Source organism: Epinephelus fuscoguttatus, linkage group LG2, assembly GCF_011397635.1.
Source record: "Epinephelus fuscoguttatus linkage group LG2, E.fuscoguttatus.final_Chr_v1".
NCBI lineage: Eukaryota > Metazoa > Chordata > Actinopteri > Perciformes > Serranidae > Epinephelus > Epinephelus fuscoguttatus.
Window position 1 is genome coordinate 40595401 of NC_064753.1, and position 19003 is coordinate 40614403.

At 42.7% G+C, this 19003-nt stretch overlaps 1 protein-coding gene across 11 annotated transcripts in view; it reads left to right on the forward strand.

The window, feature by feature from the left end:
- Positions 1-19003, forward strand: part of neo1a (neogenin 1a) — a 248723-nt gene that overhangs the window by 170294 nt on the left and 59426 nt on the right. For all 11 annotated transcript variants that reach the window (XM_049597522.1, XM_049597561.1, XM_049597586.1 and 8 more), the window contains exons 6-7: positions 1195-1349; positions 3011-3131. In XM_049597522.1, the coding sequence (XP_049453479.1) occupies positions 1195-1349; positions 3011-3131 (276 nt within the window). The remainder of the gene's footprint in view (positions 1-1194; positions 1350-3010; positions 3132-19003) is intronic.

Sequence of the window (19003 nt, forward strand, 5' to 3'; positions counted from 1 at the left end):
ATACAAACATGTCAAACTGCCCACTGTGTCCTGTAGCTGCACTGCTTCTTGGTGTGTTGAGGCTATTATTGGTGGATAAATGAGTATACAGGGGAATTGTTTCTTTAGCAGTTTAACTACAAATAACTATAATTTAGGAGTCTTAATCCTCTCGCTGTTCAGAGCGTGTCCCAACACAATGAAGCCTAATCTGTTAACTAGCACTTTCATGTTACTGTAAATTAGCTGCAGCTTCATGGAGCATATGCAGGGGACTTGACCTCACAACCTGCTGCTCTGCTGAATAAAGCCAGAAAGGGACCCTGTCCACCCACTGCTACTAATATCCAATCAACCCGTGTGAATAGCCGCAAAATAGATGCTAATAACTGGCTATCACTGAGCCCAGGAGGCTGATGGCGAAGCTTGACACACTGCGACACACTTACAATACAGTCATTTAAACTGTGGTCAGCGAGGTTGCTGCTTATCAGAGAATGCACAGAGGCAGCAAAGGCACTTGTGCATGGAAACACACACACACACGCAGAGTCTGTCTCACTCTGTCTCTCCTCACATACACATGCAGTCCAATTATAGAGAGAGGACGAGGCCTGGGCCCTGCGCTCCCAGTGACCTTGTTCCAGGACAGATTGATGAGGCGCTGTATCACCCCAGCAGATCAAATAACTCCTTTCTGGCCCTCATTACCAGGACTAGGAGAGATCTGCAAGTGCTCAGCTCAGCTAGTGTAGCATGCTAACACGTCATACTGGTACCAAAGGAAGTGTTGTTTTTGAATAGAATAAGAACAGAGGTTGTAGCGCCTTTTTTAATCAAATATTCCAAGTGCTGCTGAAAAAGGTCACAGTTGTGTGAAGGGTGCAGAAAATAATTGGATAAATTGTTGTTAGATTATGCTGTTTGTTGTTATTTCCACCCTCCCTTAACTGGCAATTTGGCAGTTGAAGGGGAGGCATGGCATCACTTAGTCTTGTTCATTTCCTGGCAGAGACTGGACTGCTGGACTTTGATGTGCCTGGTTAGTTTTGACAAACTGGTAACTGAATTTCATTAAGACAAGATGACTCAAACAAATCTTCTTCAGTCAGCTTTTTTGCTTAGTGTTTATTCAATTCCACAGGACTTTGACAATAAATCGAATGTTTATTTTCTAAACGTTTCTGACTCCTCTTTCTCATCTGGATTCCACAGTTCCTCCCCAGTTTGTGAAGCGGCCGGACAACATTTACGCCTACGAGTCCATGGACATCGTCTTCGAGTGCGAGGTCTCGGGGTCACCAGCTCCCACCGTCAAATGGGTCAAGAATGGAGATGCTGTCATCCCCAGTGACTACTTCAAAATAGTTGTAAGTTAATTGTGGCACTTGATGTGAGAGTTTGGATTTTTTTGAAGTGGGGCTGTATGAGGTACTTATCCATAGACGTTATGATACATACAGTAGATGTCAGTCAGCATGCCGCTGCCAGTTTGGGGAAGCTGGCTGTTGTCCGTCGTGGAAGCTAAGCAATATACTGTAATGGAGCGTCCCACCAATAAAATTCAATATCAGTTTAAGTGTATGCTATATTTAGAATATTTTCACTGCTTTACCTCGCTGTCTGTGATTTCCAGCGAGATGATGAAGCCGTCATATCACTTTCTTCAAAGCCAGACTCCACTGAGGAAAAACAATGTTTTGACACTGCTGAACACAGGAGGTTCACCGCTGCCTCACACAGTTATATTGTTTGTGTTATTGAGTGACTTTGGCGTTTATAAAGATTTCATTAAGATTCACCAAAGTCACACAATGACACAAACTCACTAACTGATCAAAGCAGCAGTAGACCAGCAGCTCTTGTGTTTAGCGAGCTAAAATGACTGTTTTTATCCGTGGAGTCTGGTGGCTTTGACGAGAGCATAGATGGGAAACTGAAGCTGTTACTGGCTTCCTCATCGGACCAGGCTGTCTGACGAAAAAGATAAAAATAGTCCAGATATAGCTTATACTAGTATTTTATATGGCTGTCCGCAACGAAGAATTTTCCTAGTCGACCAACAGTCATCATTTAGGGCCATTAGTCGACTAGTCGCCCGCATGTTTATCATATTAATGTAATTATTAAATTATATATTTTGGTGGTTTGAGTTGAAGGTGTGAGAAAGAATAGTATCAGTAACATTGTTAACACTGTGCTACATTACAGAGAAATACAAAACCGTACTAATGAACCTTCATTAATATAGGCCTATATTTTATCTCCAAGTGCACGTCACACACTGAGCGAGCTGCCTGTTAATGACGCTGTGGGCTAATGGGCATGTAGCTACTTCCATGTTTCAGATGATACGTCATGTTTGTAGTCGACCAATGAAGATGAGTTTACATATCACCTTGGGTTCGTCCTTCACCTTCTCAAAATGATCCCGCACTTTGGATTTCCTGCCCGACATGTTATTAACTAGCCTGTGGAATAACCGCAGGTACCAGCCCTGGAAATTAGGGGCTGTACACATGCCGCGTCTTTAAGTGCCTGGAAAACCTGGAGATAAATGTGTAAGTTTAGAAGTGTTTCCGTGGGCGAGATGTAAAGCTCTAAGTAGCCAACAAATGACCTTTCTGGTTGACTAACGTTTGGTCCACTATAAGGGGGCAGCCCTCGTATTTTTTTACACTTATTTCAGGTGGCTAAAATACGTTTTGTTGTTGCTCCCCTACACAGCAGTACATTGCTTAGTTCCCGTGTTTAACTTTGGCTGCTTCTCCAAACTGGGGGCATGCCGACTGACATCTGCTGTATGCAATACACTGACTGTAGATAAGTACCCCTCTTCAAAAACCACAAACTATCCCTTTTAAAATGCACCTTTTTCCCTTTTCTGCACTGAAGATGTTGGACTATCAGCAGTCTGTGCATAATTTAGCATCATCCCAGTGTGATAATAAAGAGTATGAGACTGGTTGAAATTGCTGAAGTTATTAACTGCTTGTCTTTTTCTCTGTTTCTCTTCCTTCCTGCTCTGCAGAAGGAGCACAACCTGCAGGTTCTGGGTTTGGTCAAGTCAGACGAGGGTTTCTATCAGTGCCTCGCCGAGAACGATGCAGGCAACATCCAGTCCAGCGCCCAGCTCATCATCTTAGATCACGGTACGCCACTCACCAGGACCACCCAGTAGTGTGCAAATCAGATGCGTTAGCTAACAAGATCAAATTGATTCCTACTCAGGAAGGCGATAAAAACACAACATTGATAAAAATGCTTCAGTTATGAAATCATTAATGCCAGGAGCGACTCAGAAATGAACCATGTCTGATCAGTTTTGTTCAGACAACCAAGTGCTTCAGCCTCTGTTCACAGCCGTCAACGACAGCCTCGTCACAAAGATCCTCGTGATTAGTTTTTAGCTTTTAACAGCCACACCTACTATGAATCCCAGTTACAGGAAATGGAGTTGTTAATGCTAACAAAGCAGTCATTGTTTTATGTTAGTTTAAATGCTTAAATACCAAGTACAGTTGCAGATATCTGTGGCTCATAAAATGTAAGTAGAGAAAGGATTAAAAGATACAATGCCCTCAACAAAGGCTTGTAAACAAGATCGAGCTTGGTAATAGGGTGGGTCCTCTGCTCTCTATACAGTTTGCCTTATTTATGAACACCTAGATGGATTCTGGAGGCTGTGCACATCTGTGAAGGTGTGAGGAGCGAGGGTGTGTAGTGAACAGTGAAATGAAACCACTGGGATCTTGTTAAACCAGAGGTGACTCAAAGGGAACAGAATTATATCTGGGCCAAACGATGCTCGGTTGGCACACAGTCCATTCCACGTCTAGTGTTGCAGAAATGTTGTGAGGACTTTGGGGAGAGCTGCTTCACACAATGCTGGCGCTTTAATGCAGCAGTCTTCGACATGTAAAGGCCGAGCTTCACCTAAACATGAACGCACATGCTGGTGAAGTGAGAGCCTCGATAGCTGCAGCAGAGTCTCTCTCTTGTTGTACTTCCTTTAAAGCCATAAGAGAGAGCTGAACAACAATTCCCAGAGAGGAGCTGCTGAGTGCAGAGTACAACAAACAAAGACAGCAAGGACAGTGGCTAGAGGCGCTGAAAAACTAAGTACCCGAAAATAGAAGCAAATGTAGAGGATGATTTTAGCATCCTACTTGAGGTAATTTTGTTTCATTACCTCTGATCATTGGAGAAAATGTAATACAAGTTAAATTTGAGATCATTTGCACTGTCATTATGATCAGAGTCTAACCCATGGGGCTCGTAAAAGGCTCTCTGCCAAACAAGAAAACAACAAGATATTTAAGATGATAACCAAGACACAATTTCACAGAAAAGCATCATTTAAACGAAACAAGGTGGGAAATGGAGGAACAATAAAACGGCGAGGGGAACGAGGGGATCCTAATACAGCACAAATCAGATGTTTTCTGTGTGTTCTTCATATGACAAACACCACTTTACTGTCGAGTCAGACTCTTTCATTTTGTTGAGGGAGGCGAAATTTAATCAAGCGTGAACTCCCCCTCACTCGAAGCAGGTGGCTAATGGATTAGCATGACGGTGTCCAACCGGTGGCCCCCCAGCTGTGTCACCCTCTCTGATTGGAGGACAGTAAGTCAGAAATAATGACAACCTGCAGCTCATTGTGTATTTGTGTTTGACACCATTGATAAGGGTTTTGCTACTTTACATGGCCCCAGGTCTTTTCTTTTTTTTTTGTTTGAGTTGAAGATAAATGGGATGAATTACTGCAGCAGCTGGCCTTGTGCATGGGGTCTGCCCTGAGCGGGGCTTTGAAGAAATTAATCTCTGTTTAATCCATATAGATCACAGAGAATCTTTTCTTCTCTTACTTTTCCATGTGTGTGTACCTCCATCTTTGTCGCAGTAATACTAATCCAAACACACTTACCAGCAGAAAGTTTTCTCAGTTTCCTGTTTATTCATCAGTTTATTATCCAGTCATCATCTGAGTCTCAGATGATAGATCTAGAAAATAACCGAAGTCGCACCGATGCTGTTTATTCTTCCTGTAAATTATTGATGTTTTGTGCTTGTACAGACACATTCACTGCAGCTCCCCACAAATGCTTGCTTCACTGTGTCAAAGTAATTTCCTCTCTCAGAGGTGCGATGGTGAATCAATGAGAACATGTTTGAAATCAGCTCATTTTCTACGGCTATTAGTGTTTTGTGGCTACGGCTCGGTGATGTGAGATTGAAATGAATCTCTTTAAGTTGTAGTGGAGTCGCATCTCTCTCCTCAGAGTCTCGCCTCTGTTGTGTTCTTCCTTCCTCCTGGACACATCCGATTCTGCAGCCATCTGCCACCTTTCTCCCCACTTCCTCTCACTTTCCCTCTCCTTGTCTTTCACAGCCACCTGCTCTCTGTGATAATCCAACACACTGGGCTTTATGCTAATTGTACTGGCTTGAAAATTCCCCTCTATGTGGCTACCCCCCTCACAGCTGGGCATCTTTGTCCACGTCCGCACACAACCACTCCTCCTGCTCTTTGCTGCCCCTGTGTGTTTCACCTTAGTCAGGTATCCCGCTCACACCTGCCAGGGCTTGAATCATCCTGAAACGGGGCCAGAAAACATCCCGTTTTTCTGTCGGCTGCCTTGCAGTCGGGGGAGATAAGCCAGGGACTTGCCACAGGGATAAAGTTGTCTTCACCCAACAGGGAAATCAATGGGGGTGAACTGCATCTAAACACCCAGCGGCTGCACGTTGGCTAATATTCATTAGTGCTCCTAATCTTTGCATCTTGACGCTGCCAGCTGCAGTTAAATGTGGCTCCACTGATGATTCCCACTTGTGGATGTTTGGAATGGAAAAAGGTCAGCTGTCAGCTGTTAGCATATGCACAACATCTCGACAGTTATTTATAGTGATATGTGCTTTGTATCAATACGTTTGGCTTTGATCTGCAGTACAGTACATCAGATGGCAGAGGGTTAGTACACAGAGAAACTGCTGCAGGAGAGAAAGAAACACTCTCCCTCAAAATCCTGCTTTGTTTTGCCTCAGTGATTTTAGAACCTTGAAAACACAGATTTTTTGGAGGGAGAATGGAGGTCAAAAATAGGACCATAGATTGCAGTCTCAAACAATTTTCCTGACATTCCACAGCCATGTGCAATATGGGTCAACTAGTTGCAAACAGATGTGGGCAAATAGGAGCACAAAAGCCAAAAGTGGACCTCAAGGGGAACTAATTATGCAGTGTGCTGCAGGCAAAGTAAGTGCCTCTTAATGTCCCTTGTAAAGCTGCCACATTCAGAAGTCGTCTTTTGGAAGAGCTGGAAGTTTGTGCAGTCGTGCTACAGTAGTTAGAGTTTCTGTTATAAGTCATTATATTTTCCAAAGAGAATGAAAATTATTGTTTAATTTGGTGTGACTTTGCACACTGAGAAAAGCTGAGTAATTTCTTGCTTTTCTTAAGTCTTAGGGCTGCTGTGGAACTGTGTCTACTTAAGGCAACAAAAAAGTTTGTCTTTGGTGCGTTGGTACAGTAGACAAACAAAGAAGGATGGCAGAGGAGATACTCACACACCAATGCAACTGGACTGGACACCACAAAAAGATAGCACTGATGATAGTATCGTCTGTATCGTCCCTTCTTGTTTTACATAAACATTGGATTTTAAAGGGACAGTTCACCCCAAAATTAAAAATACATATTTTCCCTCTTACCTGTAGTGCTGTTTATCAGTCTAGATTGTTCTGGTGTGAGTAGCTGTGTGCTGGAGATGTCAGCCATAAAGACGTCTGCCTTCTCTCTAATATAATGGAACTACATGGGACTCGGCTTGTGGTGCTCAAAGTGCCAAAAAAATACATTAAAAAAAACTCAACAGCAGTGTCTCTTTAAAGAAATCCTGACCTGGTTACTCAAGCTCATCCACAGACACTGTTGTTAGCAGTTTCATTCAGGAACTAGGCTTGCAGCGATTTCCCAGTTTTAAGGTGTACCGTGATATAAAAGTTGATGGTTATCGTGCCATGTGCATTTGCTTATCTATGATATTGAAAAGAAAAATTCAACTGGACTGATAATCTCCCCCTGTATTAGTTATTTTTAAAGGGGAGACTTATTACACATAAATCCATTACAAAATTGTTTCAAGTGTCATGTATAGTAATACGTTTGTTCAGCCCTTTTATCTTTATTCCTTTAAGGGTTATTCTGACTGATAATAACATGAATTCTGTAATACCGCAAAACAGCGATATTTTCTGTGAGGGTTATCGTACCATGAAGATCTAATACCATCGCAACCCTAAATGCCCTCATTATCAGACTGGAGCCAACAAAGAAAGGACTCAGACGCAGGACCCAAAAATGCAAGGTCTTTTTACTGGAAACAGGGGTCAGTACACACAGATAATCAGTCCAAAAAAAAAAAAAAAAAACACAAACAAAGGTATCCAAAGGCAGTAGGTTTAAGCAGTGTCAAAAATGCAAAAATGTGATCAAATCCAACAAGGACACTCAGGGAATGTGGCTAGAACGCACATGCAAACAACTGAGAACGAGCTGGCAACAGAGGAGCAGTAATGAGGGACAGGTGAAACCAATCGGGGCAGGGCAGGTAATCACACATGGGCAGGAAGTTAAGGTCCCTGAAACGAGACAAGAGTGAGTATCAAAATAAAACAGGAAATACGGACAAGAACTGAAAACACGGAAAACATGACCTCAGTGGAGATGTCAGGGTGTCACACTCACAACACATTATAGATATGGTCTTCATAGAAAGGGTTACCTTTCTTTCTACTGAACTGAACTAAACCCACCAACTGTATCACAGTGCAGAAGGAAAAGTGCATCTACTGCTAGCTCACCTAGCACCACGGAGCTAGCTTACGTTACAGGATGCCATTAGTGTATATATCTCGCATTGTCACGAGTACAGGCCTCTTGTCCATGAGTATATGCATGCTTTCTTCTGTGCCATGACACGGCTGACAGTGAAGTGTGGTAGACAGAGGGCAGACACATCTACGGCCAATATCTAGGTTGATAAACAGCACTACAGGTAAGAGGAAAAATATGTATTTTTCATTTGGGGTGAGTTGTTCCTTTGAGCTTACCTAAATTTTTCCTATTAAATCCAGCCCACCTGTGCAGGAGTTGGCGTACCTTTTGATCAGGAAACGTTGTCATTAACACGTCTGACTCAACCTGTGCATTCTGTGTGCGAGGTTTTATCACATTCTCTGCAGATTGGCCCGTTCTTTCCGCACTGAACTATAAATACAACCACTAATGACCGTCATGATGACTCCCTGCTGGCAGTGTCAACGCTTGCTGTCGTCATGCAGACCTTATTGTCGAAATGATCATGGAGGTTAGTCAGCTGCAGAGGATATGCTATTTAAGGGATTATCGTCACGTGTCATCTATAGACAAGAGTGCAGCAACAATTTGCGGCCTTTTTCCAGGCACATGATTATGTGAAGCGTTTATGCATGATACTGTAGTAGGAGGCAATTACAGCTTGGAGAGGAAATGGGTCACGTTCTTCAACTTTGAAGTTGTACACGCCTAGACAAAGCACTTGTTTATATGATTGTCATCTTTCCATATGTGGTACAAAGAGCAAGGCTGTGTTTGAAGTTTGATAAGGCGGCAAAGTGAAATGTATGCCCAGTCTTTGCAGTGTGGCTGCTTTTTGTGTAGTTCTTGGAGATCAAGCGCACAGCTGAAACAAATATTCAGTTTCTAGGATGGCTGACGTTGTTGCCTTCTAGAAATGAAGCGGCATTTACATTTTCAAAACTGACATTCAGAGCATGATGTATTCTAATTTTAACAATCACAGATCCAAGGCCACGTACGAGACGGGGAACTCCTGCTAGATGCCCACTTGTCGGAAATGGCAAGTTTAAGATTCAAGCACCTGAAGTAAAAAGCTTGATATGCATTTAACAGTGGCTAACAAAAGAGAAGTGGATGCACTCACTTTTGCTGTTTGCCCTTAAGTGCATGGTTTTTGTTTTTTTATGTTTGCATAAATTCAAGAGATGCACTTCTATTTGCATCTCTATACTTATTTTTACTCCTTCCATACGCTGTGCTGACTTTAATATGGAAATACTCCTCTGTCTGAGTTTGTCTATCTCTCCATTCCCACAGCTCACATGAATAATGTTTTGACATTTTGCCTCCTAGTGCCCAAGCCAAGTACTTCACTAGAGAGGCTGAAAGCTTGTTTGGATGTTCAAGCTCTGAGCTCTCATGCTGCTGTAGCCACAACTGTTGTAAGGGAATTTCATAAGCCTTTTTTAAACAGAGATTCTGCAGTATTGCTGTGAAGAAGATTTGCCATTACACCGGCTTTGCTTTTTTACACTGAATAGCACATGCAAAAGTGGCGTGACATGTAACACAACCTCATCAGCATCGACTGTGCATAGACCCCTTTTCCACCAAGGCCCACCCTAGACGTCAGTTTGGCTCGTTGTCTACCTTCGCTGCTGGTTCAGCAGCTTAGCTAGTGTTGTGTCATAACCACGAGGAAAATAGGCAGAAATGTGTAATTTTACAAACAGTAGTTGAACAATTTTTTGCCACACAAACCACATTGTATTTTTTAAAGCAAGCTGACGTAGCTATGTTGCATAGAAGGGGGTTGAGTCCTTTAGTCCATCAGTCTGACAATTTCTGTGATGGCCTACTGTCAAAATCTTAAATTAGAAAGTACGACTGGGAGCCTGTTCATATTCTTGGGGTGACTGTGGCTCAGACGAAGAGCAGGTCGTCCACTAATCGGAGGATTAGCGGTTCGATCCCCGGCTCCTGTCAAAGTATCCTCGAGCAAGATACTGAACCCATGGGTGTATGAGTGTGTTAAAAAATTGATTAGCAGGCGCCTTGTACGATAGCCTCGGCCACCAGTGTATGAATGTGTGTGTGAATGGTGTGTAAAAAGCGCTTTGAGTGGTCAGATTAGAGATGCACTGATCCAGCTTTTTCAGTTTCGATACTGATCCCGATGGTGTGGCTCTGAGTATCAGCCGATACCTGATACCAATCCGATACCATGGTTGACCTAAAAAGCTATATACCTTTACATGTAGAACAGAAAAGACGAGAGGCATCAGGCATTGATGACTACACAGTTCTTTCCTCAGATAAAATGAAACAAGATGAAACAGATTAATGCAATGATGAACCATTTATTTTTAACAAAAATAAACAATTGTGCAACAGCAGTTGAGATAGTGTGAAATACCTCCACACAACAGATTCTCTCCTTTGCTCCATGACGTATGACGTAGCTCGCGTCGCAATAGATTTAAAGGGAAAGGATCGCCTCAGGTATAGGTTGCATTTTCTGATACCTGATCCATCTATTTTAATGATATCGGGGCCAATATTCGATCCAGTTATCGGATCCATGCATCCCTAGGTCAGATGACTAGAAAGGTGCTATACAAGTGCATAAAAACAGTTAGTAACTTTGAATAACTGGACTAACTGGTGCGTTCAGAACAACTTGGCTTGAACACAGCATTTCTTAGTGAAAAGTTCAAGCTCCAGAACGACCGCTGTGCTCGCAAGCCATGATCATTGTAGCCTATATCAAGCACGATTAGCTTGAAAGAGGTCACTTGAGAACAGATGCATAAACACAGACGTAGGATCTATATTTTGCTACCTGGATCATGTCGGGAAATAAATTAAAATCAACTACTTGTAAGCACAGAACGTACGTACTAGTTGACCGTTGGCTGTAGCCTCTGCGGTGTGTTCAAATTGGTTCAAATGCAGCATTTTGTGTCAGATGCAGGCGACGTGAGACAACACAACAGTTGGCCTTCGTTACCACAATTTTTTTGTCAGTTCGGTGTGTCTGGGCCTTAAAAGGGACTATTGAGATGAATGAAAGGAAGTATTTCACTTAATACTTAATACTTAAACAATTTCAGGTAGATGATGACACAGTTAAAACAAAACATCAGCCGATGCTTGGTGCTGTGCAAAGAGGCTACATGCATTTTACCTTATTTATGCTGTAGGCTGGTATTCCTGGTTATTATTCATGTCGTTTTATGACCAAAAAAAAAAAAAAGATGACACGCTATTTCTGATGCAAATGCTTTTATTCAAGCGTTTGATGAATCCAAAGCTTAAACAGCCAAGCAGTCCCTCTCGATCCCTCCCTCCCTTTCATCTCTTTCTTCTTCCCTTTCTCTCTGCTTCCCTCTTTCAACCTGTATCCCTCCTCTTCTCCCTTCATCTCCCTCTTTATACAGCGACATGCTGCCATTAGTTTTCCCTCCCCCTCTCTTAGACCTGTGGCAGCAAATAGAAGAGTCCTGTCCTCCCCTCCCATCAGAGGTACTAGACCCCCACTGAGAGATGGAGATGCCTCATCACTGCCTGAGTGCTCACCGTGTCTCCTCGTTCTCCTCTCCCTCCATCACTGCGTGTGTTTCTGAGTGCAGGCATCAGGAGCGCTGGCATGCTAACCTGACATGCGTGCTGTCCCCAAAGCTGCAGCTTGACAAAGTGACAGGCACAGGGAGATAATGCGAGGGTTATTTAGAGAGTTGCACATACCGTAACTTCATTAGTAAATCAATTAATTACAGCAGACTTGAGCACCAGACGTCCCTGTGAAATGACACAGAGACCAAGAGTCTTCTACAGATGACACGAAGCTGCCGTTAACAACCGCAAGTAGATGCAAGCGCTGAGTCTCATTTGCTTTGATCTGGGCCAAGACAGTTAACACCTAATAAAGATTATGCCTCAGAAGTCAAGAAAACCCACACAAGTTTTATTTAGATGTCACTAATTTACAACACATGAAACTAAATGAAGTGGAAGTTTAACCTTGGCTGTGAAGACAAACTGATTAGAGACAACGTGGAGCTTATGTACTTTGAGTATAGCTACTCAATTTGCATCAGTGGTTTTCAGTTAAGACAAAATGAATCTAAACATATTTCTGTAAAGGCACAGAGCTTAAAGGTCTTGTGTGTAGGATTTAATTGTATCTAGCAGTAAAGTTTGATGACTGTAACAAACTGAAACGTCTCCTGTGTGCCAAGTGTGGCAGCAGAACTATGGTAGCCAACACAAAAACGCATATGGCCCTGTCTAGAGTCAGTGTTTGACTTCAGGGGTTGGTAGTTTATGTAAAACAGGCTAGATTAGGAGGTGTTTTCCTTTCTTTCTTTTAAGCCAATCAGTATTTAGATAATTTAAAGGCTTAATGTGCAGGATTTGGTGACATCTAGTGGTGAGGTTGCTGACTGCAACAAACTGAAACTTCTGCTGTGTGCTAAGCTTGTAGTAGTAGCCCACTACAGTGACCAACACAAAAATACAAAGACATGAGTAGCTCTATCCAAAGCCAGTGTTTGATTTGTCCATACTGGGCTACTGTAGAAACAACATGGCGGACTCTGTGAAAGAGGATCAGCTGCATATGTAGATATCAGTGACTCATTCTAAAGCTGAAAACACACCGGCGTCACTGCTGCAGCTCGCCAACAGACGACCACACAAAGTTATTACTACTTTTACTGAAAGATCTGTCTTTCCTCCACCTCTGCGTCACCGTGCCGATCTCCAGAGCTATGACTCACGAGGCAATATCTTTTTGGCCTTTATCTTTGTAATGACGGGATTATGGGTTGTTTAGTTCGAGATATTTCTCAACCTCACCAGTCCCTCCTCATCCATTTTTTGTCACACACGAGACATAGCAACAGTGACAGAGTTCTTCTAATGCATTGGTGGTGAGGAGAGGAGTCGAGCTGCCATAGGAGCAGAAAAACAGAACTGCTACAGGAGCTGGAACGTCCAAGCGGAGAGTGAGTGGGGAAAAATGCATTTAATACCAGGGGCAGTGAGGCTGGAAATAGGACAGTGGCGTAAAATGTCGTGGAATGGCGCATCTTGCCGCCGGTGGTGTGGGGTTGTACATTGAAAATGATGCGGCTGTATTTTTTGACGCACGGCGTTCGCCACCAGTGTGTTCTGGTTTTAAGGGAAGAAACTGCAGCGGTTCTTAGCTTCAGGTAATTACGCACTAATGAAAATATAGTTATGAATATTATATTCCATTTCTGCCATTAGATGCTCCTATATCTGACACAATGGGCCTTTAAACAAACCAAAATAGTAGAGTAAGAACCTGGTCAGCAACTCCTTTTATTGAAAATGAATGAAGGCAGATACATCTTAGTTGTCTGGAGCCCCACAAAAAAAAAAAAACAGACTTTAATAAAATATTAACCCACAAGAAAACTATTGGCAAGAAACAACCACAACATAAAATATACAGATAAATAGACCACAGCCATTACAGCCGACTCGGCTGACTATAAACTGTACACAACCCGGCCAAAGAAAGATGTTATAGACCTGGTTGCCAGAAGCAATTCTGCTCGCAATGTGAGCAACAAAAAGCCGAGAAAGCTCCAAACGCTTCCACCTTCTGTTCAAAATGTACTTTTTTTTTTTTTTTTCCTCCAAACAGAACTGATATCTGCAGCAGATTTGTAACACAAACAGGCACTCAAATATTGAAAGTGTATCGTTTCAACATGAGCGGTAATTATTTCCACATGGACTACTGATACACATGAGAGACAGGAACACAGCAGCCGAGATCCATCGTTGTGGCTGTGTGCAGACATGCAAGCAGGAGGGGTTTTATGTGTGATATATTTTGATGTTGTCCTCTTCTAACACAAATCAAGATGTATTTGAGTTGATGTTGAGCAAAGTAAAGAAAGAGAGATAAAGAGAGATACTTAAAAGCAGGTCTCTGCTGTCAGTGTGGTATATCGTAGCAGCGCCTCTAGCTGCTGTTGAGGAAGGAAATTTATTATGAATCTATATGATATAAAATGGAACTGGATCATGATTAAACAACAAAGAAACAGTTTCAGTCAAGTAGGCAGAGCAGTAAAAAATTGCTATATGAAAATCCCCCTAATACATTTGCAGCAGACAAGCCACAGAGAGGGGATCCTAGCACTGCATCCGAGCGCCACCCTTATTCCCTGTTCAAATCAAGAAGTGAGAATAGGCTGCTAAAAGACCCTTCCCTCCAGCCAGACTCTACCCGCACTGAATAAAAGCTCAGGCCCACTTCAGGGAATACGGTGTGCTCCATCATCTGCTAGCAGGGTCATGGCCGGGCCAGCAGGAGCGAATGTGTAACGTTGTGAGCATGTGAATGTGTCAGCACAGTGCAGGGCCGCGCACCATGTTTGCTGTTGGCACGGTCGGCATCAGAAGTGTACCCTCAGCAGCAGGCACCAGTGTGAAAATGTGACAGTTAAACATGTCAGGTGCTGCTGGGACACAAATGCAAGCACAAATATGGTCACACTCCTTTTACTGTATGCCGATTGTCTTCATGAGAGCTTCATGACATCACAGAGACACAAGATAATTATGTTTACTGATTGATCCAACTGAATCATTTGTCACTGTTGGTTCAAGCCAGCAATCATCATGTCAAGGTCGCTCTCGCTTGGCTTGACTCTCTTTGTTCCCCGCTGCATTTCCATCTTATAGATGTACGCAAGTGGCTGCACACAACTTCAGTAGTGGTAATTAAGGCTGCAACTAACAATTATTTTTCATTGTTGATGAATCTGTCAATTATTTTCTTTTTTTCATTCAGTTTGTCATTTGGTCTGTAAAAGATGGTGGAAAATGTCGATCAGTGTTTCCTGAAGCCCGAGAGGACGTCTTTAAATGTCTTGCTTTGTTCACAACCCCAGTATATTCAGTTTACTGTCATAGACAAATAAAGAAACCAGAACATATCCGCACTTAAGAAGCTGAAATCATGGAATCTCTCGGTTTTTTTCTTTAACCTCTTCCACTCCACTGGAACACCATTGTCTTCTGCCAGCGTAACTGTCTTGCAGGGCTGTAGTGGGCAAAGTTTTAAAGCTAGAGTGAAGATCCTGGTATCATGTGAAACCAGAAGACAAGGAATCCATTGGTATCTGATTATGGCGATTTTTACATGGCTTTCTTGACCTCTAACCTCAAGATATATGATGAAAATGGGTTCTATGGGTACCCATGAGTCTTTTCACTGTTGTATTTGGATATGTCTGCATACTGGGGGCCCTAAACAGGGCTGGAATTGCATAAAATAGGTATGACTGGAAAGCTGAGACTCCTATGGATATGAGTGCATTTTTATTCGCATGCAGTTATGTTAGTAGCCATTTTGCTGTAGTGAGACTCTTTTTTTTTTTAAACAGACATCACTGTATAAAATGACCTATTTTAACCTCTGGGATAGTCTCAGCCTCATGAAACTTTGCAACCACAATCTAGAGACCTCAGGCATTCAGAAGTATCTGGCTTTTATAGGTATATTGAAAATAAAGGGGGTTCTCAGCAGTTTCCCGAACAGATGTGCTTACAATTCCAATCCCCAAAATGCAATTCTTATAGAAATCTCCAAATGTCAAAAGTTTTGGAGGGATTTTTGACTATTTTTTATTTTACTATGTTTAAAAAATGCTTCAATTTAGCACTAAATCTCTGTAACTTTTAGCATCGACCCAAAAATTGCTGCAACAGCTCATGAGGCATAACTGAGCATGACATTGTGACCATCCTATACATCCAACATGATGTTCTAAACCCTTATACACTCAATTTGATTAGGTGCTTTACCAAAACAAAATGTTTGTTTAATTTTTTTGACTAGAAAAACATGACGCAGTGCTGTGCTGCATCTCAAATAAATCTCCTGGTTCCCAGCTTTCAGATGATATAAATCACTTCTATGTGGCATATACTGTCAATCTGCTATCACCCCATTAAGATCTCCTGCGCCCTCCCTAAAAATGACAAAAATGGGTCTGTGGTAGGGAGGGGTGGAGTAGAAGAGGTTAAAATTACTCAAACCAATTAATCAGTTATGAAATTAGTTACCAGTTAATTTAATAGTTGATAACTAATCGATTAATCGTCAAGCTCTAGTAGAAGTACATTTCATTCCAGGCATCCTGCAACAATCACTACTTATCTGAACTTTGTGATGTTCAATCTCTGTTAGAAACATGTCGAGTCAACTCTGTGGTAATATTTGAGGCTGCAGTTGGTGGTGTTGTTTATTTTCAAAATTTCTAAAAGCCCCAAAAAGTCAACATGATAATGTAATGAACTTCCTCTTAGCATGATGCGGCAGAAACAGCGATAAGAATCCTGAAAGGGGAGAGGAGTCTGTTGTTGGTGCTAAGCATGAGCTAATAAAGTGCAACTGGGGTATCAAGTTGTGTTCATGTTCAGCACATGTAGCTGCAGGTTCTGTTACACACTGTGGGTGCTGTTATAATAATAAGAACCTTATCTGAACTTGGAGTCTTGGGCAGTGTTTGCTATTGATGGGATGTAGTTGATTAAACAAATATGATAATTTTGTTGTTTTATTAGGAGCATTATAGTCACATTTATAAGTGCTGGTGATAATGAAAAGGAAATGTAAAAACAAATCAGGGGCGTTTGATGGAGAATATTAATTATATGTAAATGTGAATATATTCCACTAAATTCTGCCTCATAGCAAAATATAATGAAATTCAAATTTGGGGAATAAAGCCCTAAAATGTGCACACAGTGTCTTAACTGGAACACACACACGAAATCTCTTTGCCGTGCACACACATCGTGTTAGTGATAGTGATTAGTGAACGTGTTCCCCCACTGGGGGCTGTAGGAAGCTGATCAGAGGGATTGTAGCCTAAATTGATTGTGAAGAGCTGAAATCAGCTTCCACCAAATTGCTGTTTATTCGGTCGCTGATGGCAAAGTAAGTGTTTGTGTTGTGGCTCTGTCTCTCAGGGATGGTGTCGAGCGTGTGTGTGTGTGTATGTGTGTGTTTACAAGCTGAGGCTCTTGCAGCACGGGCTGAACTTCACTATGGGTTGTATTTACTCAACCGTGGTGAAAGGCTTTGCCTCATTTATAAATGGTCTGTCGCCTAAGTGCTAACTGCAAAATGTTATGGGTGCCTATTTTGCTCTTGTTTTGCACAGGAAAGCGAAAAGGAGGTTAAAAAGTAGCCCTCAGTGAGAGCGTCAGTGCTGTGTTTTGAAGGTCAGTCTTGTTATCAACACCAGCTTTAAACCTGACTGCGTATGTATGTGTGAGAGATCTGCCTTTTCCTGACAGGCTGTTTTACACACCTCACTATCGCGTGGCCTTATTTACAATATACCCCCATCCACCTCCAACACTCACTCATCCAGGATGCCAATGTGATGTTTTTGGACGTGGACAGTCCTCTGGGTGCAGTAATTGGAAGCACCACATGGCACAGAAACATCACTTTCCCTTCACACCCTTCCCTTAGCTGCAGGCAGCTGACCCCTGCGAGCGGCGCCACCAAAGCTGGAACTTTTATTTTTCCCGTTAGCAGCCGCCCCCCCTCCTTCCTCTCCACTGAGCCTCCCAGTTTCCATAAGCTAAAAGTAGAATAGTGAGTAACGCCACAGTGGGTTGTGGGCACCCTGCTGCCTGGTAGTGCCGTGCAATAGGCTCTTCTCAGTGGGTCTAACCCAGGGAGGCCGCTTTATTGGTAGGAGTCTGATTAGCCGGCCTGTTTGTTAGCGAGTCTCCCAAGGGGGGTGCAGCTGCTTCCATTTCTGCAAACATCCTATTTGACCTTTTCAGCCCTTTTCGTTGGTTGTTCAGCTCGGCTCGCTTTCTTCTCGCTTACATAAAATGTTGCAAGTGCATGTATACACATACACACTGTTACACAGCGCTTTCTCTGAAATCAATTACTTCATCCCAGGCTGGCTCTGTTCCCCCGGAAAGGTTGAATTGTATTCGTGTACCTCCGAGGTAATAAGATACAAAGGCAGGCAGTGCAGAGAGAAAAGCTTGTTTCCAGTGCCGGTCATTGGCGGTGAAATGCTCTGGAGATGTGCAGCATCCTCGGCTGTTTTGATCCGCTTGAAAGGCGAGCCCGAGAGGCCTCGCTTTCCTCTCCCTGCTAGCATGTGGAGCACGTGATGCATATGATGCAGATTTGTCAAAGTGGGAAGGGAGTTGGATGGGAGGGAGATGGAGGTGGAGGGGGGGTTACATTGTATACCATAGTTGCACATCCTCATTTGCATACAGAGTCTGTGCAAGCAGCTGTTGGCCTTGTGATCATGCATGTTTCTGCATCTGTGTGTGTGTATGTGTGTGTGTTGAAGAAAGGCGTTAAGGGAAACAAAGCAATCACACCCAAATTAACTCACCAGTGGCTCACGGATCAAGGGGGTACATGTGTTTGATGGCAAAGGGACGCTGCATGTACACACAGAGGATGATTAATTATTGATGTACCCGACCCCATTCAATTACTGTCGTCATTTCCAAATAGGGCCGTTAGTTTTCCCCTATGTGTTCAGATCTGTGCATCCTCTGAGGTTTTTTTTTGGTCGTCTCAGTTGAATGTATGTGGCATTTTAAACGTCCCCACATATTAAACCCGTCTGTTTAATGTTTATTTTTAGAAGCCAGAGCAGGCAATGCCACTTTTTATGAAAAAATAAAAACCAAATTACCAGAAAGTAAACTGCTAGAGGGCCAAGTGTGGATGCAAACCCAGACATATCATCGTCTCATCCAAAACATACCCATACAAATGCCTTCTCTTTGTTTGTTTAGGCCCGCAGGGAATTTGAGAATGTTGATTTTGGATATGAAAAGCAAGATATATGTAAAACTGAACAAACTCTGCCATTTAAGAGGAAATTTGCTGCAGGGTTTCAGAGAGACGGCTTTTCTAGTTGATAAATAAGAACACAAACAGGCTTTGGGAGGTTTTATCCGCCTGATGAATAGGAAGGCTATCCCGCGTCACCACATGGCATCCAGGAGGCCCATGGATCTATCAGATGGGTCCTCTCACACCCCACTTTGTCTCCGAAAGCACAGGAGTGTTTAGGGAGTGTGGAGACATAAATACATCTGTGACCCACTCCAAACCCTTTATAACAGCAT